Source organism: Penicillium samsonianum, assembly GCF_028829775.1.
Source record: "Penicillium samsonianum strain IBT 33392 chromosome Unknown utg000009l_segment0_segment0, whole genome shotgun sequence".
In the NCBI taxonomy this organism is placed as follows: domain Eukaryota; kingdom Fungi; phylum Ascomycota; class Eurotiomycetes; order Eurotiales; family Aspergillaceae; genus Penicillium; species Penicillium samsonianum.
In genome coordinates this window covers 1,116,159-1,140,465 of record NW_026643267.1, presented here as the reverse complement: position 1 = coordinate 1,140,465, position 24,307 = coordinate 1,116,159, and the positions used below count along the sequence as shown (strand labels likewise).

Genomic DNA, 24,307 nt, shown 5'->3' with positions numbered 1-24,307 from the left:
TCTAAACAGATTCCCCGAGGTCATACTGTCTCACGCTTTACTAAGCAGCTATAGGCTCTCAAAGTTAGGGCTTACTTAGGTGGCGGCCGACTATGCCGGTTCCGTTATGGCTTAGACTACGCGTCTTAATGGGTGGAATCGCTCTCTGATTCTCTACTTTAAGCGCAGCATATTGCCTCTCAACAGCCAATTGGAAGGAGCCAGTCAGTGTGAGTGCTCCCCTACGGCTGACTCGGAGGGGGACCAAATAGGTATAGCATAGAATGCAACCCCATAGAGTTGATTTATCACAATTTAGAACTGCCTAGACACATTATGCCATCTACGGGGCCCAAATCGGCCTGTCGAGACCACTCGTCATATCGGTTGATTGAGCCAATGACCTACCGCTATGCTACCCTGTCGGGGGTGGGATTATATTACTAGAAAAGGGCTGCGCAATGGACCCATTTAATTGAAGTAATTTACCTAATAGGAATCCTGCGCATTTATACCTCATACCTCGTACCTTTTACCTCGCGCCTCTTTTTGGAATAAGAGGTGGACTATAAAGTTGTCGAATCTCACATTGGAATAGCTCACCTCTTTTTCAAGACAGACGAGAATCCCTCACTGTCGTTAGTCACAAACTCCGTGATTTCGACCTCGACTTTCTTCAGAGCCTACGGAATTGTAAGTATCTTCCTCAATCACTCCCGTTTATTTGCTTACCTTTATATAATATGAAGCCCATGACCCACATCGCAAAATGAGTGATAATCAGCTTGCCGCACCTAGTTCCTATACTCAAGATCAACCTGAAACCTTGACGAGTGATCTTGATGGAGCAATTCAGCTTGGCTATAACGACCATGAGCTTGACGCAGCGATTGATCAGTTTGCGGCTCAGGAGACTGGTCATGTTCATCCCGAATACGCAGCGCGCCTAGACAGCCTCTCGAAACTGCTGAGTGAGAGGGCCGGACAAATCAACGCAGCGATCTATTGTTGCTGGCTTGCGCTTCGGAGAATTGGTCATGATCATCCCGACAATACAGCGCACCTAGACAGGCTCTGGAAACTGCTGAGTGAGAGGGCCGAACAAACTGAAGATGACTATAAGGTCAACGCAGAGATTGATCGTTGTCGGTTTACGCTTCAGGGAACGGCCCATGATCATCCCGGCAATATAGCGCGCCTAGACAGCCTCTTCAAACTCCTGAGTGAGAGGGCCCAACAAACTGAAAATCTCGATGATATCAACGCAGCGATTTATTGTTGCTGGCTTACGCTTCAGGGAACGGCCCATGATCATCCCGGCAATATAGCGCGCCTAGACAGCCTCTTCAAACTCCTGAGTGAGAGGGCCCACAAAACTGAAAATCTCGATGAAATCAATGCAGCGATTTATTGTTGCTGGCTCACGCTTCGGGGAACGGCTCATAATCATTCCGACTATGCAGCGCGCCTAGACGACTTCGGGAAACTGCTGAGTTCTCGAGAACAAGAGACTCGGAATATCGAAGATATCAACTGGGCGATTCTTTTTTTGCAGTTTGCGGTTCGGAGGACTTCTCAGGATCATGCCGACCTTACAACGCGCCTGGAATACCTAACTGAAATGCTGAGGTATCAATCCGCAAAAAGTCAAAGCTTCAATGATATCAGCGCAGCGATTGATTATTGTTACGTTGTGGTTCAGAAGACTGCTGGTGATCATTCCGACTTTATAGTGCGCCTAGATATTCTGGCGGACCTATTCGACTTGCGATTCGGGGTTATAGGATTCTTACCTGATATTCGTCGTGCGATTGAACACACTCATTATGCAGCAATCATGACCAAAACTGACGACGATGAAGATGTGGAGCGCCTCTTCCAACTTGGGAGAAGGTTTGAGCTACTTTTTGGCGCTGAAAATAACAACATCTATCTTGAAACGGGGATTATGTGCTCTTTCCGGGCGCTCGAGGCCACCACTAAAACCTCCGTTTCTTTTCCAACGCGCTTGGCCGACCTCGCTCATAAGCTTGGAATACGATACGAGGTATCAGCAAGGATGGAAGATATCGAAATGGTGGTGTTGTTCTATGAACAGGTTCTTGAGGCTATTGGTGATCTAAATCAAGGTCACTTAATGAAAGAGTGCTTAGAGGGACTCGAAAATGCCGTGAAAGAGAGAGCTAGACGTCTCGGAGAGGTTTCTGACCTCTAGGAAGCGATTGCCCTAATTCACGACGCAGTCACTGCGATGATGGCCATCGATCCTAACCATCTTTTGCTTGGAGATTGTTTCCATGAGCCCGAGACCAGGCTCGGACATTGCGATAGATTACCTCAATACGGCTATTATATGGAAGTTTTTCGCAATTCTCATTCTGTGTTTTCAAGATTTCTACTGATATGTAGAGGTGGTAAGCACTGCAAGCGGGTAAATTATGATTTGTGATACTTGTCACTTGGCTTGCATAGATATACGGGTCTCCGCGCCAGACAAGGTGTTTATATCGTAGCTCTAGTTTCGATACTGTAAGCCACGTTCTCGATCATACTCTCCTTTGTCCCCATCGATCTTGCGCCTTTTGCAAGCGGGGCTCTGCATATTAGTTTTGATATCAACGAAGCTCTCCTCAGTATGAACTAGGAAAGAGCACTTTCATGCATTGCTTTTGTGCACCGGATTGGCCCGCACCACAAAAACCCGCTAGTGAATCCTACATCGGTATAATCATGGAGAAATCTTCATTATGAATTGAACTCTACGTGGAATCATTCTCTGATTCTCTACTTAAAGCGCAGCATATTGCCTCTCGAAAGCCAATAGAAGGAGCCAGCACACACATGATAGGTCAGCAGTATTACCCATAAAGTCCTAGTCTAACGACAGGGTTTCTCGGGCGCCTTGGACTCAAGCCTGGTATAAATGGAGCTTCCCCTTGCTCCCCTTCCAGATTTTACATTTTTGGCTACTTATGAGGCTAAATCATAATTTGACCCTTATTTGCACCCTCAACTACGATCGTAGGTATTTTCCACTCAAAACTTCTTCGCATGACGATTTAATAACTCGTCTTTTAATTAGAGCAATCGCTTTGAAATGGACGACACGACGGGGTTATTTCAATATAGCCCTGGGTTATTCAAATCTTACTTTTAAATAAGGAGAAAATATACATCTTCTTGGATGTCCTCTATTCTACTAGAGTGGTAACCCACACTCAGCCAGGTGCGTCGAACCCCAACATATTTCAATAGAGCTTATTAGATATGTAGTTAATGGGCATAGGACGGGGATTTGAAAACATTTGAGTAAGGCAATAAACCGATCCAACGACTGATCTCACTTCGAAGTTGTCAAGACAAAACTCTGCTTCCCACTGAACCAAACCACGAGGCTCATCATATATAGGGTTGAGACTGTTCAGAATTGCAGAATGAGTTGGGGCTTGTCCGTCCATAGGGTGAAGCTTATTTGTATGATATCGCACAAAAACCTCCTGTTTCAAAGCAATGACAAGCCAGGTAAAAAGGCCCTGCTCGGTCCTCGCAAACCAATAATCTGACATCCGATTCCACAGGGCGTAGTATAAACTGCGTCCTAGTGGGCGTGCATGTGTCCACAATGGGCTGATTTCCATCATGACCAGATACACCTGATCTGGCGGGAAGGTCATAACATGTGGTAGACCGTATTTCTTTTGGCATGCACTTATAATATGGTCTTGAAGGGGTGACATATATCCGAACGATATCTCATCGACCCTGACAACTTTTTTTCATGGTCAGCAGCTAGGGGTCGAGGTTGAGGTGCTGGGCTCACTTTGTTCAAGGCCGGCGAAGTGAGGACGAAGGTCCATTGATTCTTCTTACTTGGGTGTTATGAGTTTCTTTAGGAAAAGATATTCCAAGGGACTTAGGGATATATATATTGCATTCGCCCTATACTCTGCCGGTGAGGATCTGGCCTCCTCATTCCGTCCTTCGTAGCCGGGGAAAATATCCGAAGATAGGATTGACTCGTCGAGTGAGGGGCTTGGTATAGTCCCCCGTAAGCTGTACAGTAACCTTCTGCTTACTCTAAATTTTAAATCGGGCAAACAAAACCAGATAGGAATCAACAAGACCAGTCATAAAGCAATCATTTTATTTAATGTCACCACATAGGCCTCATGACGAGCATAGCCGAGTCGCAGGTGCCGTCCGTCCATTCCTCCCGGGATTTCAGGGTACATGATATTATGAATAAGACAACTCTCCCAAAATCTTCAAGTGATGATCTAGCTCCTCATTTCAACATTGGTAGCCAGGGAATATTCCGTAGATTGTATTAACCCAACGGGTGAGCCGCTGGGTACAGTTCCTCGACGATCTGTGTAATATCCTGCTGATTACTTTACATTCCAAGTCAACCAAACAGAATCAAATACGAGCATAACGAAGTTATTCATACACCAGTCAATATTACCATACGGACATTTATAACAAATAACATTTTCAAAAAGAACAAGAACTAAAAACCCCTTTAGGTTCATCACTCGAGGTAAATCCCATGATTGGACTGCATTGGCGTTATGGCTTGTCTATTACTGGATTTCTCGGAGTCATGATAAATGTCACCTGCACTTGAGACGGAGATTGTTTTAGGGCGAGAGAGTGAACTTCAATAAGAAACCGTAAGATACGCATAGTGGAAAGAAATCATTAGTCTGTTTAAACTGCAACATAAGTGAGAATGTCCCCACCAGACCAAAGAAGTGATGTTACGACCCAATATCCATGGTAGATCGGATACCTAACAAGGCAAGGGCCATAAGAGCTTAATGACTGCCCGCGAGACACGAAACTCAAAGAACGTAAATAGGACTAGTGACCTCATATTGCTCAGCCTCTCATCCATGAGACATGATGTGGGAAAAACACCTATTTCCACCCTCTTCATTTTCTCGATAGCTCCTATATTGTCTCATGGTTATGAGGCAGTAGCTAACTTTGCTGAGAGGTTGGAATTGAAGATGTTGGCTAAAAGTATCTCAAACGGTCTCTCAAGTGATCCGGGATGTCCATGCTCGTGAACTTTCCTTCACATGCCACATCTAGTGACACATAGCTCGCCCTCAATTCAGACCAGTATTTGACGTCAACAATTTGCAGGATTTCGAAACATCCCTGTTTCTCAATTGCACGGATCAATGCATGGCGAACATACCAAAATACCATTCCGATGTCCTCTTTAGATGACCCCTGGATGGCCGAATCAATATTCCGTAAGATGTTCGAGACTAGAGACACGCGTTCACCCTCGAGTCTGCACACTTTATCCAAGCATTCGCTTAGCGTAATGGCAAAAGAAATGGCGTTATTGCGCTCTTTCTTGAGATACACCTCCCGGGTCATCAGCTTTTCGAAGACCGTCAAATCATGCTTGACCGAGGTTTTCATTACCCTCTGGAGTGAAACCCCTTTCAGCAGTCCTGACTCCATGATTCTCACACTGAGCTCTATGAAATCTTTCTCCAAAGATTTCATCAGCCACTTCGTCGCCTTTGACTGGAATTCTTGTATCTCACACGCTGAAGCTGTCTCCATTGTGCTCGACAAGTGCTCATAGCTCCTGAGCACGAAGACTTCATCAGTTTCACTCCGTTCTAAAAGGCATGCGATATCCTCCAAGCCAATGATAGAAGATGTAGCATGTGCATCAACTAGAGATATTCCGGTCGCAGGGTTACCACTTGCAAAGAGATCTTGCGAATCCTCTTGGGTGATTTGAACGTTGGAAATTGAAGGACAACGGCGTTTTCGGTATCCAGAGCGGCCCGAGGAATCCTGAGAAGCCTTTCTCCGCAGAATGGGGGTAATGGAATTTTTGAATCTGCCCCCGGGGAGATCTATGAGCCACTGGTTACTAGGTGGCGAAGCGCAACTTCAAAAATAGTTTTACTAACCAAAATTTGGCTCATCTTTACTCTCAGAGCGATCTCCATCATTGGAGAGAATCTCAGCAGATATCTCAGTAGATATCTCAGAGATATGTGAAGCTATACTGCCAGTGCTGTTTGGTTCACCTTTGTCATCGCAATCAAGCAACACTGGATTCTCGCGGGTCCCGGTTGAAGCAAAGGAGCTTTCTGGCAAAATCTCACTCTCTGCTTAGAAAACACTCATCATGGTAAGCAAACAATGTTCCTGTCGATAAAGAAGAACGCACCCTGATCAAGGCTCATTTTGCCAGTTTCGCACTTATAATGCTCAAGGCAGAACAGGAGTATGTAGAGGAACCAAAGAGTGCCACGTAACTAAGTACGAAGATGAAATAGTCCAAGTTAGAAGTGAACGTCTAGGCACGTTTTATATGTATCAGTGCGGCGGAAGAACAAACATGTGGCGCTGTTTTGGTCCTCCAGGAAGGTTGATGATACCTTGGCATCGACTAATTATGACACCGCCGTGTTTATCTACCGGGCTGTTATACCCTTTCAGTAACCTTTTTCTAGGATCCAGAAGAAAACTTCCTAGAAGGGTATAGCTCTGGTACGCTCGTGGAGCCAGGTAACGTAAAGGGGAAACAGCCCCAATCTGTGACCTGGCCCAAAGTGAAGTGGGCTTGGTGTGTGCCCACTATTTACTCAGCTCGGAAGCGGCCCGTGCCCCGTTAATTCCGTGGTCTGGACCAGGAGGGTAGGCGGGGACTTTCTATGGCCGATTTCAGCTTAGCGCGATTGGAGTGGGCCACTGGGAAAGAAAGCGTGTGTGTCTGAGGGGTAATCTGTTCTCGATTTCTACCGCTGTTCACGTGATAAAGACCCGCGCGGGGCTATCGTCTTCGCGGCCACGAAGGCTGTCGGGAATAACAACCATTCCATGACCCATGAGACGCCCAAAACGTGTCACTTTCTATGTGGATTAGGTGCTGATTTGCTACCCGAAGTCTTTACTCAATAATATTCGTGTCTCCAGGTGAGCTTTTGGCGCGGAGCCCTCCTTACTCTGGAATTGTTCACATCAGTTCTGCCCACTTGCCGAGAGGTTTTGTTCTGATAAGACAGCTATCGTGTCGCACCAGTACGAAATTAATGATACCTACCTGCCTAGGAAAGGTCTTCTGAATCCGTTATCTTGCCTATGGCGACCGCAGTATTTTCTAAAAGCGGGCTAACACATTATCAGATCATCAATCCCTACACATGAACGCGCCCGACAGCGACGGAATTATTCAGAAGGACCTTGACTGTCATGAACAAACGGTTGTGGCAGATTTGGAAGAATGGCTGAAGGCGAATCCACAAGCGCAGTGGAACGAAGTTGCTGGCCTCAAACTCGTCGAACAATGCCCAGAAACAAATCTTCGACAGATTCAAAAGAGACTCGCCCAGGTGCGTTCTTCTTTCTTTTTTCCGTCAGGGGAATCTAGCTCTGATGATCGCAGAATTTCCGCGTTGCTACATTTAGGACACGTCACTCGGGTTGGGAGCTTGGGCTTGGGATTGGAGAGCTCATTCCCATTTCTCCTAGTGAAGGCTGTAACGTCAAAGTTGGAGAGCACACCTATCCCCTTATAGGCGGGAAGAAGGTATGCATCTTGAAGAAAGCTCACGTGGAGAAAGACATTTTAATGACAGAAGATCTATTATCATAGCTATGCAGTAACGGACGCCGAGATGACCAGTTGGTTTCTGGAACATGGAGCGAACCCGAATGCGCAATGCGAGGTAGACTGCACCCCATTGTCCTACGCTGTTCGAAATGCACGTCTCAGCGTGATCAAACTACTGCTGAACCATGGAGGGGATGTGCAGAAAGGACAGCTTCTTCAGTATGCCGTTTGTCGAGACGAGGAACTTGAGGATGTCATATCGTTGCTCATCGATAGAGGTGCCCCTTTGAACGCCACAATGTATCAGGATGGCCCGACTTTGATGCGATTCTTTCCTATGAGCCTAGGGACTGCATTGCACGTAGCAACAGAACAGGAAAAGACGAATGCGATCCGTCTTCTGATCCGTCTTGGAGCAGACACTGGCGTGAAGGACGCAAATGGCGACACCGCTTTAGAGTGGGCGCAGAAATGGAATAAATCGGAAATGGTGAAGCTGTTGGGAGACTTGGAAGACCGTTCGTAAATATGTTTCCTAAATTGAAGATAGGAATGAATTGAGACCAGTCGCGACGCTCTAGTCTTCTTCAAAGTATGTGCTCAAATTCTATCTGTACATCCGCGTCCACAATGAATCCCGTCGATGTGATCAGTCCATCTACGGATTGCAAAAACGAAACCGGTTTCGTCGAAATTGTAGATATCTCGTGGGCCTATTTTATTGCTTTGGATATACTGATTTAGTCGCTGATACCAAGCAGAAAGATAGAGTGGAATTCGAGAACAGATTACTCCGAGGACACACGACACACACGCTTTCTGTTCGCAGTAGGATCTAGGCAGGGCTGTTTTGTATCCTTGACCACAACGAAGATTGTTCATCCCATGCAGTTTCATCCATACGTCCAACCACATGATCAAAACTCAGTTGGTCGGACGGATGTTGATGCAAGGAAGGTGGAGTAGAAGCTGCTTGCCAAGGTGGTATAGATGGGCCCGATGTTGATGCAGAGACCTTTGCCCGCGACAAAGTCTTCCAGCTTGACGCCTGGCTTGTATTTCATGGCTCACTTGATGGACACTGTGTAAAGGGTCTTGACCTCACACAGCTGACGTAGCTCCGTATGGAATTGCATGAGCAAGAATTGCTGCGTCAGTTGCCTCATCTTCCGGACTGCTCTTCTCTAGTAAGGAGCCTCCAGTATGATAAATTCTTGCCGTTCAAGGCAATTTCTATGCGCATGTTCCAAATCTCCCAAATGGATTCCCTCTTGAGATTGGGACCAATTCAGTGAACTTCCAAAAAGCAAAGGTGTAATCAATACTTGAACTTCACCCACAGGGCTGCATAATAATACAACTACCATAAGCATGCTACAAGATGAGGGCTAATCACCTTTTAGTGATATACTTCTAATCTAGCAATGATACTGCCTATACTGATTAGTAGCACGATAAATGTTGTAAATGCACATGGTACAATCGGATTTAAATTGCTGATCCCTTCCAATATCGCTTAAAATACCCAATTCATCCATTACACTAGCAGGTAATTATTATTATCCAGACTACCAAGCGACAGGGATTGTAGAATCGAGGTCCGCGGAAAGGTTACTCATGCTGGGCAAAACTCGACATTCAAATCTGCGCGTACATCGCAGGCTTTGGTGGCATAGTCGTCGTGGGGGAGGTAATAGACCATGTCACACTTTTCAACCCCAGAAGGGCAATCGACAGTGGCACAACCCCGAAAGCTTGGCACAATGCGTATCCCGTATCTCGTATTTGACAGTCCATTAATCTTAGAAATATCGTAGAATATCATATTAGACGGATGACAGTTGATATGCCTATCATTTTGAAAACACGCACTGTATTCTACCTGGGTGATATCGGAGCTTCCGTAGTAGTTTGCAACCTTCACGGAGTTCCCAATGCCATTGATAGTCAGTCGAAATGGATGAGAAATGTTAGTCTCCGGTTGAAGTTCAGTCTTGAGGTACGAAACCCCTGCGACTCCTTCCACATATAGAGGAAACTGGCAATTATTATGCAAAGTGATATTTCCACGGTTGCCGTCCATCGAGAAGACAGAATTACCCAGAAGGGCTACAGTAACGAAAATCTTGGATAAGACTGGAGATAAAGGCATTATAATATGCTTACCCACCAGCTTTGGTAATACACAATTAAATAAATGGGGGCATCCAGCGCAGTTGGAAAGTAAATCCCAATTTTTCAACAGGTTCAAAGATTTGGGAACTGAAAATTCGTTTCATATAGACAATTGGAGCCGCTTCACGTTCATGGTTACTAAGATTTATGAAGTAACTGTACGAAAGTCAGGGTGCAGCTAAGAGACGCGTCACTTTTGGCAGGCGTACAAATGATTCTGATTCAGATTGCGTTAAGGGTAGTAAGAAATAGGCTTCTTGGACTGATTTACTTGGGCTGAACTTGCATTCTGCTGATGTGTTCATTTTCATGCGCTGTTTGGTATATTAGCCGGTAGGGAAAATGAGGGAGAGGGGAGCGGAATCCCGCGAATCTTCAACTTTGAAGATCTTACCTTAGTCTCTAAATTGTTCACGAAGTGAAAAGGCGCTATACATTATGATTAACAGTATGAGCCGACAGAGAGGAAGGCCGACATAATCCAATAAATCTTTACTCACCCGGTTTCACCTGGCTTTCAAACGGCGCTGAGTTGAACACCACAAGGCTGACGTTCAGTGTTCTTCAAATTTTCTCTCAGTATGTGGCACGGTCATGACCTGGATTAGGCCTAGGTGGATTAATGATGTAAGCGACTCTATGCTTTTGCACAATTAAGTTACTCGAAGGCTTACCTGCGGTACTCTATAATCTTTTTGAAAAGACTGACTTGACTAACACCATTGTCCTCAAATTGAGGGCCTCAATAATCATCAAACCTGTATCCCGACATCTCAGAAGCCTCCAAATGATGCGTCTGCCATTTTTAAAGATATGTATCTTCCTTTCTTCGCTCCATTTTCATTTCGAGCAAGATTTCTGCCCCAGTAAATAACAGCAAAGAACTCTAGAGACCATAACTTCCAAGCATCACTCAAATATAAGCTAAGTCTCCGCACCAAGGCTTGTGTATTGGCGCAGAAACCAATTGAGCCCTGGTACCTTAGACAAAGATAAGACGCAATCGATGTGACGGATTCCTCAGGCGCAAACTAGCAAGCTAGGCTTCATATGACTTTAAACTGGGATGGCATGCAAGGCGCAATATCATTCGCGAGGCTTTGCTTTCTACCATGGAATACTGAGAAGTATTAAGAACACTTTTCCGGAAGCCAGAAAGCCTCCTCTACCAACTGCGTACCCACGGATGATACTTGAGAACGAGGATGTAGACTTACTGAAGAACATTCTCGCTGCGGCTTTCTCCTGGATTCTTCTTGCGGGTTACCTGGTTTTTCCAAATACACTCACTTCATTACAAACCTCAGACTCGCTCCGATCATCAGCAGGCAAAAGTGGCATCGGGGAGATTACATATAAATTGGTTCTCAACATTCCACTACTAACTATTGCCGGAGTCGTCTGCTTGATTGGGTTATGTGGTCATATTTGGCTCTGGAAAACGAATCCCAATTTTTTGTGGCTTAAATCTAAAATATTCTTGTACGTCGAAGGGGGATGTGAACGGAAGCTGGGCTAAATACTCTATAGACCTGTTCTCATTAATTCTTTTACGGGCTTCGTCAACACTATAATCAACGTATATACGAATCGCGCAGGTTCATGGTCGGTGACGTCAACCACTACGGCATTTGTTACTGGGTCTTTCGTTTTCGCGGCAGGGATTGCCTTTTGTGTGTATTACTATCGAATCTACCTACTAAAGCAAGTCTTCATGGATGAAGTCAAAAGAAAAACAGACGAGAGAAAAGATCTGGAAAGCACTTTTGCGAACTATCTAGATCGTTTGCGCTAGGCTTGGATATCCATCCGGCAAATGGGAGGTTCATACAGAGTTACTTCATGTGTATTAGAATAATATATTGTACCCATAGACAGAGACAAAACCATTGTTGCTTTGTTTTTGTTTTTTTTTTTGCTACGGGTTGTGTTTGGGAGCCTAGGCTTCTTGTTCAGGAGAGGGAAGAGTAGGGTGAAGACTTTTTTGTTTTGGGGGGGGTGGTTGTTCAGGAAGCGAAAAGGCCTAGGGTGTAGAGTGTTGCGAGATAGCTGGCTACAAGTCGTCACATACGCACCATTCGCTAAACCTGAACGATAAGCAGAATACCACGACTAGAAAAATACATATGTACAGGCGAACTTCGCCACGGCCTGGTGAAACGGAGATATCGTAGTGTATATTGACAGCTGTGAGCTTCAGAATCTTGACTGTTTTGAGTGTAGACATATGATCTGCTCTCTGTTTGCTAAGTTTGCATCGAATCTTCCCGCCAGCGCTTCTACGACCGTTGGGTATTCAGTATCCGTGAACAAGATAATTAACAGCGTCTTGGTCTGTTGGCAGCTTTTGAATCTCCTGAATCAAAAATGATATCTTCTCCGGCGTTCCAGAGTGTAGCTTGGCAGTCATTCGGTAAAGGGCATCACGGAAGTTTAAAAGCTCGGCGGTATGAGCCTTGCGTCTCCGATCACTGGCTAGATCATACAAGCACTGGCGACCTTCGGTTACACATGTTGTGCATGGGGTGGTTCCAGAGCACTACACTAGGTCAGCTCCGTCGTCGAATGGAGGAAATATATTTCTGACCTTAGACTTTCTTTTCCCGACACTCGATACAGGCCAGAGAAATGTTGCGTCGCTTTTTTGCTGGCGAGTTAAAGTCCAAATACTCAACGCTGAATCCTTCACCCCTTGGCAGGAGCTCGGGCGAAAAATTATGCTTTGCCATTGCGGTATTAGATGAGTGACAGACGCTTTGTGGATAGAGAGGTTAGATTTCAGAGTGGTTCCGAGGACGAGAAATTTGGGAGTATCAGTAAGGTCCTGGGATTCAGGGGAACCAGTCAGGTTCTTTTTTGTTCATCTTTCATCCCTTGTTCGCAGTTTTCTTTGTTTGATAGAAAGAGAATCAATCATCCATAGCAAACAAAGAGCCTAGCCAGGAGACCCACCTTCGGGGAACACTCCGCAATCCGATTGGTAGATATCCCGTCAAATGGAAACATTCCATCTTGGCATAAGGTTCGAGAAACAATCGAGGAGTGTAGGTGGTGACACAAGTTCCGGAAAGTACATGTATTGTAATGCAAAACAAAACAATCTGCACATCTTTGATCACCGCTCTACTCAGTGAGCAGGTGAGTTTATTTTGGACAAAAGATTTGAGGGATGCTAGATACTAGGATACGCACGTGCCTCGGCGATCCCGTAGTTCCGAGGAGCTTGATACTGGCGGCTGCGAAAACTGGAGCTCCCAGGTTGAATAACGTGATACTGTCAAAATTGCCATCGCCATGATTGTATGTACAACCTGATTGGCATTCGCCTTGCATGTATACTACTTAGCTTGGGAACACGCAGGAAATTTGTAGCCTTGCCCCACGAACGTCTGATTCAGATAGATAGCCCATGACATATGTTTTATAATCGAAAAAAAAAACTTGGTAGATTTCGGATTTAGTTTACGGTATGGATGGAAAAACCTCAGAATCAGTTTGTTACTTTGATCCGAGATCTTCCAATAATATAGTAGATTTCGAAAACGGTTTCGCCTCAAAACCCCACATCTTATGCTCCTTCAGCCCGTAGCCGAAACCATGCTAAATTATTGCTTTGGATCCACCAGCCGTCACGCCAGCGCCAGGACTCGGGTGGAGAATGGGATCTCAATTGGAAGCTCATTGTTATGTTGTTTACTTTCTTAGATTGATTACAAGCTGATTGTCTCTCCTGCCAAATATATTACACTGCAGTTTGGATACTCTTTTTAAGCCTTGTTTATTCTCACCAACAACGAAAGAGAATCCCGAAATTCAAATCCCAAACAAGAATACATGTCAAATATCTTCTATTCCTCTTATGCCACATTAACTCTGGCATTTTCCATCGTCACTTGGCTTCAAATTCACCCGCTCAGTTTCAAGTAACAGCCTCAAAACGTCGCCTCATGCCCAAACTCTGCGGTACCTGTTCCACGAAATTATTCGCCCCGGTGTGATCCTATCCGCTGAGGCAAATCTTTCGCCACCATGCTTGCCACTGCCTGGATAGAGCTATGCTTTTTAGTTGCCCCAACTTAAGGTTGGTATTCCAACTCAATCATTTCTGCACGCCGACCAAGGTACATTCGCATGGTTCCTCGAAGTTCGTCCCTCAAATCATCGGTTACGGAGGCTACGCAATGAATTGGTAGTCAGCAGTTTTCTAAACTCATACACTCATGCAGTCTCACCAACCAACAGCATTCGGCCATTGCCCGCCCCCTTTGCAGCAGACTTTTCTCTGTCTCCTTCCAATACTTTATCAATAATTCTCATGTAGTCCGGAGCGCCTCGGTAAAGGGCTGCCCATCTATTTTTACCGAAATGCGTCTCCAAAACATCAACCTCTTCAACGTGAATGGAAATGTTAAGAACCTAAAAAAGGCTTGTCAGTCACAAGTAAAAGGTCACCACAAGGAAGCACTAACATAGCCATTCCCCGGCACATCATCTTCCAAAAGCTGATTTATTAACTGGCTACCCGATTTGACAAATTCTGTTGACTTTAGTCAACTTCACGCACGCTCTAAGAGACAACGGCACTTACCCAACGACCCTGCATTCCATATTAACTTCACATGGCGGACATTAGATGTGCGGGTATCGTAAGCGTGAATGATTTCTTTTGCATAGGGGACAATAGCCGCAATTCCTGCTCCGCTCGCTACCAGCAAAATATTCTCAAAACAACCCACTGGCTGGTTAATGCCATGAGGTCCAGTAAAGAACGCAGGCAAGGAGGTGTAACCTGTACCAGCCCTTTTATTAAGACGAACAAGATCTGCAGAAAGGGTTCCATTGGGTTGGATAATGAGGTCAAGGACCTGTTGCTTCTTCTGACGTGACCATGATGTCACCATGAATGGGTGCATTTGTGCCCATGACCATATATTGATTGTTGGTAACCATATCTTGATGTATTGCCCAGGCAAAATATCGAGTGGTCTGGGCAGAACGAGGCACATTTTGGTAAGCTTTTCGCTTTGTGCTTGTGATTCAGTTTCATCTTTGCGGAGCTCTGTTGCTTGATTATCTATTTCACTTGCTAGAACCGCACGAGGCGTCCCATTGCCAGAGAAAAGACCGTTGCGATAGAGAAAATAGATTGTTTGAATTAGTGATGTGCACGCAAGAATCCCGAGGGCAATGTATAAATAAGATCGAGAAAATAAGCTATCCTTTGGAATATGGCACCAAATCCCATAGAGGCTTGTAATAGTAAAAGCCTGATGAGACCGCAAAAATAATTTATACGAAAACCGTCTGAAGTAAGGCAGTGCAAGTATCGCAAGCACACCTAGCGAAGTCGCAGCCTATAATAATATGTTAGAAGAAGGCAAACATTTGGAGGGCATTCTCCGATTACGATCGTTCTTGCAACCAGTTGATCATTGCCGCCAACCACACTGGTGCGAGCTTTTGTGAGCGCGTCAGGCGTTATGAGCGCAACTGCAACATGGAATACCAATGAAGCAATGACCATCCAGCCTACGGCCCGGTGTACGCGTTGACAATTCCTAAAAGAAAGGCCTATAATATCAGCCATATAGCTTAGGTGCGTAGTGGGTATAAGCAATATGAAGTTAATCATAGCGATAACTCCTGCCCTTCGGCTGGAGTCAGGCAGCGATATGAAATGAAAAAACATAAGAAAAACATTGACCGTGGCATAGCTCGTGTGTAATGCAACGCTAGCTCGAGTCAACGGACCAAAATGTTTATGACGGTTAACAATATAAGGATAAGTCAGATGCCGGGAAAGTAACACGGTTATCGCGTAAAAATGCGGCCTTAGGGAGTGAATGGCTACTAAGCTAGCAAACAATCCCACCATTATAAGAGCATAAATGGCGAGAGTGTCCATAATATCTTTTGCCAGTGCCCTAAGAGCTAGGAGTAATAACGCTATCCTCTTCAGTATGAAACACGGGCAAAGCACCCTACACGAAGCTTGCGCCAATCGAGATTTTATTCACTGAGAGTAGAGGTAAGCTTGAACAACCGGATGAGGCAAACAACTTCATCTTGGCGACTGTCATGGCTCTTTATGAGCTGATTGGAACTTGAAGCTCACATATTTACCCGTCAAAAATTTTACTTCTACTAATACCTACCATCGGAAGTTATTCCACGAAGTCTCGCCCACCTTAAAATGAAGATCTTCCCTTAGAAAAGAAGAGAAACAAAAAAAATCCTTTGTGAAAATCGGCATAGCACTAACTAAGGGTCGCATAAATGAGAATAGTCTGTAAAAAACGAAGTGATACACGATTATAAACTTGGATCATTCTCCATTAAGAGTATGCGCAGCAGAATAAATATTAGGCAGCCTTGGTACAACAAATGGCGGGCACTGTGTCTATACTACAGCGGTTGCGTCGATCCAACATGCCGACATCGAGAAACTCCCGACGGACGAGATTTGATGTTGGCGATAAGCCATGGAGCATGGACGAAAATTCTGAAGAACTAGGAAGCGACTTTACGCATCTCATGTTCTGCTTGATATGGCTGTTGTCTCGTTCGTTTTTTATTTTTTATTTCCGTATTCATCGAGCGTTACAGTCGGAGTCGAAAACAGATTACACACTGAGCTTGTTTCTCGGGCTCGTATCCGAAACCGCCCTAATCTAGGAACTTTCAGCAAATTACTACTAAAAAAGTCCTATCCTAGAAAGAGTATCGGAAAACCGGAGGGCAAAGCCTGACCGCCACCAAGGCAGGTACAGTGTAATTTCTCGTGGACCAGACGGTCCAAGCGTCCAGTGAAATCGAAGAGCCATAATGACTTTTGGTGATCTTCCCTACAATCGGAGCTTCTATGTTTGATATCGTAGGTGCCATGATTGCAGCCAGGTAAGTTTAGTCGCAAACACATGAATCGATCAGTCGTCAAAGTACCCCGCTAGCAGGTGACCTATCAAGCTACGCTAGCAAGGAACCACTCATTCAGATTTCAGGCTCCTCGTTACACTCGAAGTGGCAACTTATATCCTTTTCTATTGGCTTCTAAAATGTAGTGGTAATTGCGTAAGCCAATCCATGATTTATTTATCTGCCCTTCGTGAAGAAGACTACTATCAATTTTTGTGGTGATGGGCATGGAGTGTCAATCGTATTTATCATGTGATTTCACCTTACAATACAGTTTACCATCTCCAGATCCGCTAAACCAACCATAGACTAGCGTGTTTCAGAGTTGAGTTTAGAAAAGAATGCAAGAGAGTAAAATGGTGAAACTGATTTCGAGCGCGTCTGTATTCAAACCATTAGAGTTGAAATTCTTGCTCATACAGGTTCAAGCAGAAATTGGGCTTGATCGCTGGACAAACAATGAACCGTAATTGCCGATTCAGATCGTTCGTATAACTAGCGTGTATATGTCACTCAGCCACATAATTAAAACCTAATCACTAGATGAATAGGAGGACCCTGCTCGATGTGATTCCGTTCGCAGGCTTCTACTTGGCATCCACGCTCCTGTAGATGTTTGATGTGAATCTGTCCGCAGCCTTGGAAGATTAGTCACACCAATAGGGCCAACGAGGTATGTTCAACTGGCTCCTATGGGTTTAACGAAATGTGAGCTGCTCTTGGTCGCTTCTCTCATGCCCTGATATTTCCCGACCAACAAATGTCGAGACCGAGCTGGCATTGACTCTTCGGGCTGTACAAACCCCACAAAGTGTAGGTGACACTTACCATGACCCCGAGAAGTCCAGCAATAAAGAAGCCATAGCGCCAATGTAGGCCAGTCATGGGACCTAACTCGAGTGTTGAACCTAAGGGGGTTTTTAGCTGTTGTTCTTTTTAAAAATGATATATTGATTGGTTTGTGTCTGACTTTGTTATGCTCGTATTTGATTCTGTTTGGTTGACTTGGAATGCAAAGTAATTAGCAGATTATTAACAGATGAACGAGGCCTAAAAGGTACCTTCAATGGGGTCAACAATGTTAGCCTAGACGGCCGCCTCCGGGCAAGGGGATACCAACAGTGGCGCGAAGGCGGATCGCTGGTTTCGTGGGCGATCGCCACGCGAGCAGAGGATTCGACGACTTCCACACAGAGGTGACCCCACTATCCAATGCGGGATTAGCACAAGGCTCACCCCTGTGCCCCATCCTGTTCGCGTTCTTCGACCCCTCTGGTCACTAAACCGGTTTTCTTTCACGATGGTGCATCAGCCTTTATCGATGATTACTTCCGCTAGCAAGTAGGCCGTTCGGCCGAGGAGAACCAAGCCAAGATTCAGTCGGAAGACATCCCGCGTATTGAAACATGGGCCCGACGAACTGGATCCTGCTTTGCAGCGGACAGGACTGAACCCAGCTACCTCACCTGGAAAAGAGGCGAACAGTTCCCGCGAGGTGGTCATGAGCGGGAAGGTTATCTCCCCCCGCCCAAAGCTAAACTGCTAGGCGTGATCTTTGACCGGGGCTACGGTTAAGGAAACTCGTCCAGCAGGCTATCAAACGCGCAACCAAAGTGACCATCGCCCTGAGTGCGCTACAGCATCTGCGCCCAGCGTAGGTGCGACAGGTCTACCAAGCTTGCGTTATTTTTGGGGTTGAAAGCAAAGTTCAACATCAGCTGGCGCTTAGGGATACCAAGGTCTGAACCTTGAACATTGTCTACGTTCCCTTCCTGCTGATGTGAACAGGCTTGAACATAACTCCCACAAAGAAACAAACCCTAGTACTGGTCGTTGGCCGTTACTTCAATGGACTGGAAGCCAAGAGAACCCCCGCATGTTTATCGAGAACCCTGTGGGTGTGGGTCCGATAGATATACTAATAGGGCCCTTTGCTCCAATATCACTCTATCATAAATAGCTTGCAATCCCCAAATAAATCAGGCCAATCAAGCATTATTCATCATCAAATTATCTCCTATATTTTTGCTTTTCAAGAAATGCAAAGCCAACGGCAACAGCTGCACAATACCCACCATGTGCAAGGGTTCTATGGTGGAGACCACCAAAGGGGCCAATCACCCTCGCTAATGAGAATAGAAAGTGCAATCGATTACCTTGAGCGCAACAGACAAGCGATAACGGCATCTCGAAGATATCTCCTCTCTAACCGTCAGCAAGAAGATGACCAGTTTAATCGTGTAAGGAATGAACTCGAAACAGAGAGCAATGTAAGTCTGGCCCCTGAAATTACTCTAGTTTGAATCTTCTAATGGGATTATTATTTTTCAGGAGTTGCGAAGACAATGGTGGCAAATTCAGGGAGAGATGCGGTTGAAAATGCATCCAGGCCCTACCCCTATCCGACTTTCGCCTCTTCAACCCGCACCCCAAATTCAATGTGAAGTGCCTATGGCAAAAGGCAACATCGGCTTTGGAGTTTCAGAGAACCTTCATCAACCAAACTTCGCACATCCACAGAACAGACAATCGCCGCAACAACCTTCGCACACCCCGGTGTCTCAACCGTTGTCGAGCCAGAATCCTTCTCCTACCAACAGCGCGGAGAACTCTTCGAACTTGTCAAATTTGAAACCAAACGATACCAAGTGCGATCGAAGTCGTTCTGGTATTAATAAATACGGTTTGCCAGCGGGTACAGATGTTAGTGGACGCCCTTTTTGGATGCGCGATTCCGACCGAAAGCTAGTTCACCTTGTTTGCCCCGTTTCCGCGTGCGGAAAACAAGACTTTCAAACCTTGCACGGATTTGTCTGTCACCTCAAGTCAAAACACAAAAATAGGAAAACCCCAGACCGCTCCAAGGTTTTGAACACGTTTGGAGTTGTCTTTGATCAAACCACGGTGGATTCGGCAAGGGTAAGCCCCAATTACGAGTCCAGCCCTTCGGAATCAACTTTGGAGGCAGCTGGTCGAAAGCAAGATATGTCGACATTTGTCGGAGGTGAAGAGCACTATTTTGAGGGGGAATCCCGTCTGGCTGAATCGGACATTGGAACAGTAGTGGAAGCTGGGAGCCCAAGCAAGCAATCGCTGCCGGCTGCCTCTCTGTTGTCGATCGGATCCATCACTGACTAGTTAATGACGGAACTGCAGTCAAGACATTCATTGTCAATATGGCTCAAACTGTGTCAAATTTCTTGCGCTTTTCCTAAAGGAGGTTAAATATCTGTTCCTTAAATTTTCAATCGCTTTTTTTGTCTTCTTATGCAGTAATTTAGTAGATTTTTCTTGGTGGCTAATTACTCAAAAATTGGTTAATACAGACTTTTTATTACACCGACTCATCATAAAAAGCCAAGTCAGGCACGGAAAGAATCTCTGTGAATAACTGATTTCGATCCATCCTGTATCATCCCGTAGCTGTACCGGAGGATACGAGCGCCGGCACGCATGCCTGGAGCGGCTTAGTCAACGGCCAGTAACTGGTTCTTCTTCTTTTACTGCTCTTGGCCGAGTATCTATACATGCCAAACTGCATAAGCTATACCTGCTACTGTAAGGCTTTTTGGACAAGTTATAAGAGCGAAAGGATTGAGCTTGGCCGAGGACGATTCATGGAAATATTATAGATTTCGGGAGCAGGGAATGGCAGCAGACCACAAGGAAATAGTAAACAGACAGCAGCTCCATCATATAAATGAAGCATTTAGTTCCACCATTCGTAAGCTTCTGTCGGCCATGAATCTTCCTCATCCTCTAGCTCGCTCGACTTGTCCAGAGATTGTTCGATGTTGTTCGCCGGAGGAGATCTGGTCATGAACTGCGATGACACTGACATGATATTCGTTGGTTGTTCAGACAGAGGCTGCTCAGAAGCATGCCCCTGGTATTCATCCAAAGTCACTGTTTCAAGCTGATTTGGCCCTAGCGTCGGTATGGCTGCTTGCTGTGACTGTACCTTGTTGAGGGGAAAGTGGGGTCTATAATGCCCAGCTAAAAGGGATTCGCTTTGACCCAATAGAGAGTCTTCCCAGTCTGGATGAACGACACCTCGATTTTCACGGGCATCGCCAGGCTTCAATGGTAAAGACCGAGGCTTTGGCCAAGGCCGTGTTGAGCTGTGGTCTTGGTGCGAATCTTGCTCAATCGGCTGGCCATTGTTCAGTGAGGTTTGAACTTTAGGTAGACAGCTGTCCATGGAATTGCAGGGAGCCAATATAATCGAGTCAAAACCCAGTTCCCTTAACTGCTCGCTGAGATGCGAATCCACTTTGGTTGCTTCTTGTGCCAGTTCCATTCTCCTTAATAGACATTGAAAGCCTTGATAGTAGTTAGTGGCCAACTCATTGCACCTTGAATGCCCTGTGACGAGAGATTGCTAGAAATCACACGTCAGAAGCTGGAATACAGCCAAAGATAGCAGGAAATCATACTAGCCTCTCTTTTCCTCCAGCGAAGTCGGTCAAGCGATTCAAACGCCGTAATATTCCCCGGTAATCACTTGCTTGCAACATGCGTTTATCAACTGACATTCTGGTGGCTTTGTCGTTCAATGCTCAAATTCAAATGGTTGGGAGACTTTTTGCATGAAAGCCTCTCGCAAGGCCTGTTTCTTTAATAGTCTGGGGGCTCCACGGAGAGCGGGACAAGTATTGTTTATGAACGTTAATGTCTTACCTATTCTTGGCCCTCCCCTCACTTTCCTTACTACTACCATGCTCGGATATAACGCCCGAGCTAGCGCTCTAGTTCTCATATTTTAAGCTGGTACTTCGTCACATATAGCCGGGACATTCATTCCGTTTAAGTAACTATGGAATAATGTTTATCAGTTAGCGCGTGGTTTGACGATCCACAAAGTCTCTTATGAGCCTATAACATCCCATCTAGCCTCCACGCTCGCGAATGCCCTGACCCTTTGAATGATCAAAAAGGCTGCTTTCTGTGGACTCGAATTCGTTGTATGCAGGTTCCATACTTGCATATAATCACAGCTCTACCAAATAAACAGATCTTACATGCAGTAATTCCGATTGCCGGAAAATATACCCGGTGGACGCTAATCCCTTTTGGAGCACCGCTCTGTAATGATGGCAGAACTGTGACGGTATTGGCTTCGTTACATTTCGTGAGTCATCACATTAAGACACCAATGCCTGATGTCTCACAGCGGTACTGTAAGTTACAGATACTATTGTGGAAAGTGGTCTGAAAAGCCTATGTCGACATGTTATCCAATCAGGACTCGTAAGTGTCGGAATTAGTTTCCGGCAATTAAGTGTGGAGATATACTGTAACTGATTTCGAAAATTACTGCAGTATTAGAATTCATTTACCCTGACCTCTCGCTTTTAGTTGAACCCTAGATTGAGGTACAAGGGTGATGATTGATCTATATGAAAAGATCCAGCTATTTGTAGTTGCAGTAGCTCATCTCCCTACTGCCTAGCTAGTAGCTACACTCTTCGATTGTTTCTAACCCCTAATTGCCAAGTCAGACTAGTCTATATTGGGAGTTATTCTGGAGTATCTTTGTCAGTGGCCCGTATTGTTTCTTTCATGGAGTAATCTGGATATGTAGCGACGTGTAGTAACCTGCAATTTGATACAACTTGCACCTCCATACCCCTTTGACGCTTTCGTCCCTTGGTACGGGTAGATCCTAACAATCACTCACGAGTTGTCACACCAAGATGGCGCTCAATCTAGCCCCTTCAAAGCATGAGCTTATACCGAACTATCTATATCGCAGATGGTATCTCCACTCTTCGGTTAATTATCGAACCCTGGTGCTAAGTTACACTAGTGTGTTCTTGGAAACCGAAGAACCCCTGTCATGTCACTACACTACGTGTTGTATTGTTTGACTTCGGCATTACCAGATATTCATAGCTTAATGCCTCATGTGGGTCTTTATTAAGGGCCCGCATTAGGCATCCATCTGGTCAGCTTTCCCCGCAGTGAGGTTGAATTGGGGCCTTTCTATTGTCCTTCGAAATTAATTTCTGCGAACCAAGAAGTAAGAGCATGGAGGTATACATACGAAATGTACGATCGGTGCGCGGAATGTTGCGAGAGAATTTGTATATTCGACTTAATTTGTAGAATTACATATCTATCAGCTGGTCGATCGCACCAGAGTCTCCATACTCGGCCTCAATCACAATTTCTTCCAATATGCTAGTGAGCGACTTTTTCTGGATCACATAATTGCTCAAACGACGCGCAGGAAATGGGAATAACCTGTGAATCTTTGCTAGCGTCGACATGGAGGTGATGAGATGTTACCACCACGCAAACTGTTGTCGGCATCCGTGCGCACCCGTCCAGGCTTAGCTCGTAATTTCTCATCTATCTTATTGGGCCGCTAGAAGCGACGTGGCGCTACTCACGGACGCGCCATCGAGCCAGTGGGTGATCGGGGACGAGGTGCGTTGTAGTGTTGGGCGTTGACAACCGGTATTAGCTGAAGGGCACAAGGGTGCTTGCTGAACCTTACCGAGCCCCACTCTTCCCCGGTTACACTATTCAAACCGTTCAAGTTGAAATTTCTGCTGCTACAGGTTCAACCAGAGGTTGGGCTCGATCGCTGGACGAACAAGGAACCGTGGTTGATGTAACTCTTGCTTCGAATCTTTTGTACCTCTGTTGCTGCATGTTGGGTCATGGAATCAAGACTCAACCGCTGGACAAATAGGAGGACCCTGCTCGATATGATTCCGTTCGCAGGCTTCGACTCGATGTTGGCTAATTAGATGGTGCATATCCAACGAATATGTTGGTCACATCACACCAATAGCGTTAACGGGGCACATTTAAGTGGCTCCGATAGGTTCAACAAAATTTGAGCTGCTACCCTCCTGAACCAGGCCACGGATCGGACTCAAGACCTGGATCCATCTTGACATGTTACCACTAGATCCGTCAAACTGACCGGGGGTCCCTGCTGCTCAAGGCACCCTAGTCAAGTCCAATCACCGAACGGACAGGGGTTCCCTGCTGTTGCGGGTAAAAGTCCGGCCCACGAACGGGCAGGGGGGCCCTGCTGCAGTAAGTATCCTGGTCAAAACCAACAACCGAACGGGCAGGGGATTCCTGCTGCTCAAGGCACCCTAGTCAAGCCCAATCACCGAACGGGCAGGGGGGCCCTGCTGCAGTAAGTATCCTGGTCAAAACCAACAACTGAACGGGCAGGGGATCCCTGCTGCTCAAGGCACCCTGGTCAAGTGTAACCACGGAACGAGCAGGGGGGGCCCTGCTGCTGTAGGTACCCTGATTAACGTCCAACGACCGGACTGACAGGGGGGGGGGGAGGGCGCTGCAAAGAGCATTCCGTAAGGAGGTTGGTTTTGCTCTATGTTCAGAGAGCGAGAGTTTGGCGCATTGCGGCCTAACCCCGCTTCCTATATATAATCGAACATGAAGGACAAACTGGTTGCAGGCCAATTAGAAGAAGACTTTAAAGAAGTGCGTAGCAAAAGCATGCAAGCAATGAACGTGAGGGTATAACGAATAAGCACCAAGTATGAAGCACGGACACTAGGGTTAGGGAGCCAGCTTTTAGGGCTATAGAGGAAAGAGCCAGTAAGTAAGGATGAAAACCGCCAACACTAACCCTAAAGAGCGGAATGTTAAACAGCA

General features: G+C 45.8%; 7 protein-coding genes across 7 annotated transcripts; 3 read left to right on the top strand and 4 right to left on the bottom strand.

Moving 5' to 3' along the window:
- Positions 1-748: 748 nt before the first annotated feature.
- N7471_013451 (uncharacterized protein) lies at positions 749-2,194 on the top strand (the record flags this gene model as incomplete). Its single annotated transcript, XM_057286170.1, has 1 exon — positions 749-2,194. The coding sequence occupies one exon, from the start codon at positions 749-751 to the stop codon at positions 2,192-2,194; it is 1,446 nt and encodes a 481-aa protein (XP_057129495.1).
- Positions 2,195-4,998: 2,804 nt separating this feature from the next.
- On the bottom strand, positions 4,999-6,203 carry N7471_013450 (uncharacterized protein; the record flags this gene model as incomplete). The annotated part of the gene is made up of 3 exons (XM_057286169.1): positions 4,999-5,867; positions 5,925-6,125; positions 6,188-6,203. The coding sequence occupies 3 exons, from the start codon at positions 6,201-6,203 to the stop codon at positions 4,999-5,001; spliced, it is 1,086 nt and encodes a 361-aa protein (XP_057129494.1).
- A 960-nt stretch (positions 6,204-7,163) lies between these two features.
- Positions 7,164-8,099, top strand: N7471_013449 (ankyrin repeat domain-containing protein; the record flags this gene model as incomplete). The annotated part of the gene is made up of 3 exons (XM_057286168.1): positions 7,164-7,352; positions 7,406-7,549; positions 7,599-8,099. 3 exons carry the CDS (start codon positions 7,164-7,166, stop codon positions 8,097-8,099), a joined length of 834 nt encoding a protein of 277 aa, XP_057129493.1.
- Positions 8,100-12,044: 3,945 nt separating this feature from the next.
- N7471_013448 (Zn(II)2Cys6 transcription factor domain-containing protein) lies at positions 12,045-12,477 on the bottom strand (the record flags this gene model as incomplete). The annotated part of the gene is made up of 2 exons (XM_057286167.1): positions 12,045-12,287; positions 12,343-12,477. 2 exons carry the CDS (start codon positions 12,475-12,477, stop codon positions 12,045-12,047), a joined length of 378 nt encoding a protein of 125 aa, XP_057129492.1.
- A 1,347-nt stretch (positions 12,478-13,824) lies between these two features.
- N7471_013447 (ferric reductase family protein) lies at positions 13,825-15,653 on the bottom strand (the record flags this gene model as incomplete). Its single annotated transcript, XM_057286166.1, has 5 exons — positions 13,825-13,922; positions 13,981-14,164; positions 14,218-14,285; positions 14,337-15,102; positions 15,132-15,653. The coding sequence occupies 5 exons, from the start codon at positions 15,651-15,653 to the stop codon at positions 13,825-13,827; spliced, it is 1,638 nt and encodes a 545-aa protein (XP_057129491.1).
- A 3,049-nt stretch (positions 15,654-18,702) lies between these two features.
- N7471_013446 (uncharacterized protein) lies at positions 18,703-19,801 on the top strand (the record flags this gene model as incomplete). The annotated part of the gene is made up of 2 exons (XM_057286165.1): positions 18,703-18,933; positions 18,995-19,801. The coding sequence occupies 2 exons, from the start codon at positions 18,703-18,705 to the stop codon at positions 19,799-19,801; spliced, it is 1,038 nt and encodes a 345-aa protein (XP_057129490.1).
- A 571-nt stretch (positions 19,802-20,372) lies between these two features.
- N7471_013445 (uncharacterized protein) lies at positions 20,373-20,963 on the bottom strand (the record flags this gene model as incomplete). Its single annotated transcript, XM_057286164.1, has 1 exon — positions 20,373-20,963. One exon carries the CDS (start codon positions 20,961-20,963, stop codon positions 20,373-20,375), a length of 591 nt encoding a protein of 196 aa, XP_057129489.1.
- Between the last annotated feature and the right edge of the window lie 3,344 nt (positions 20,964-24,307).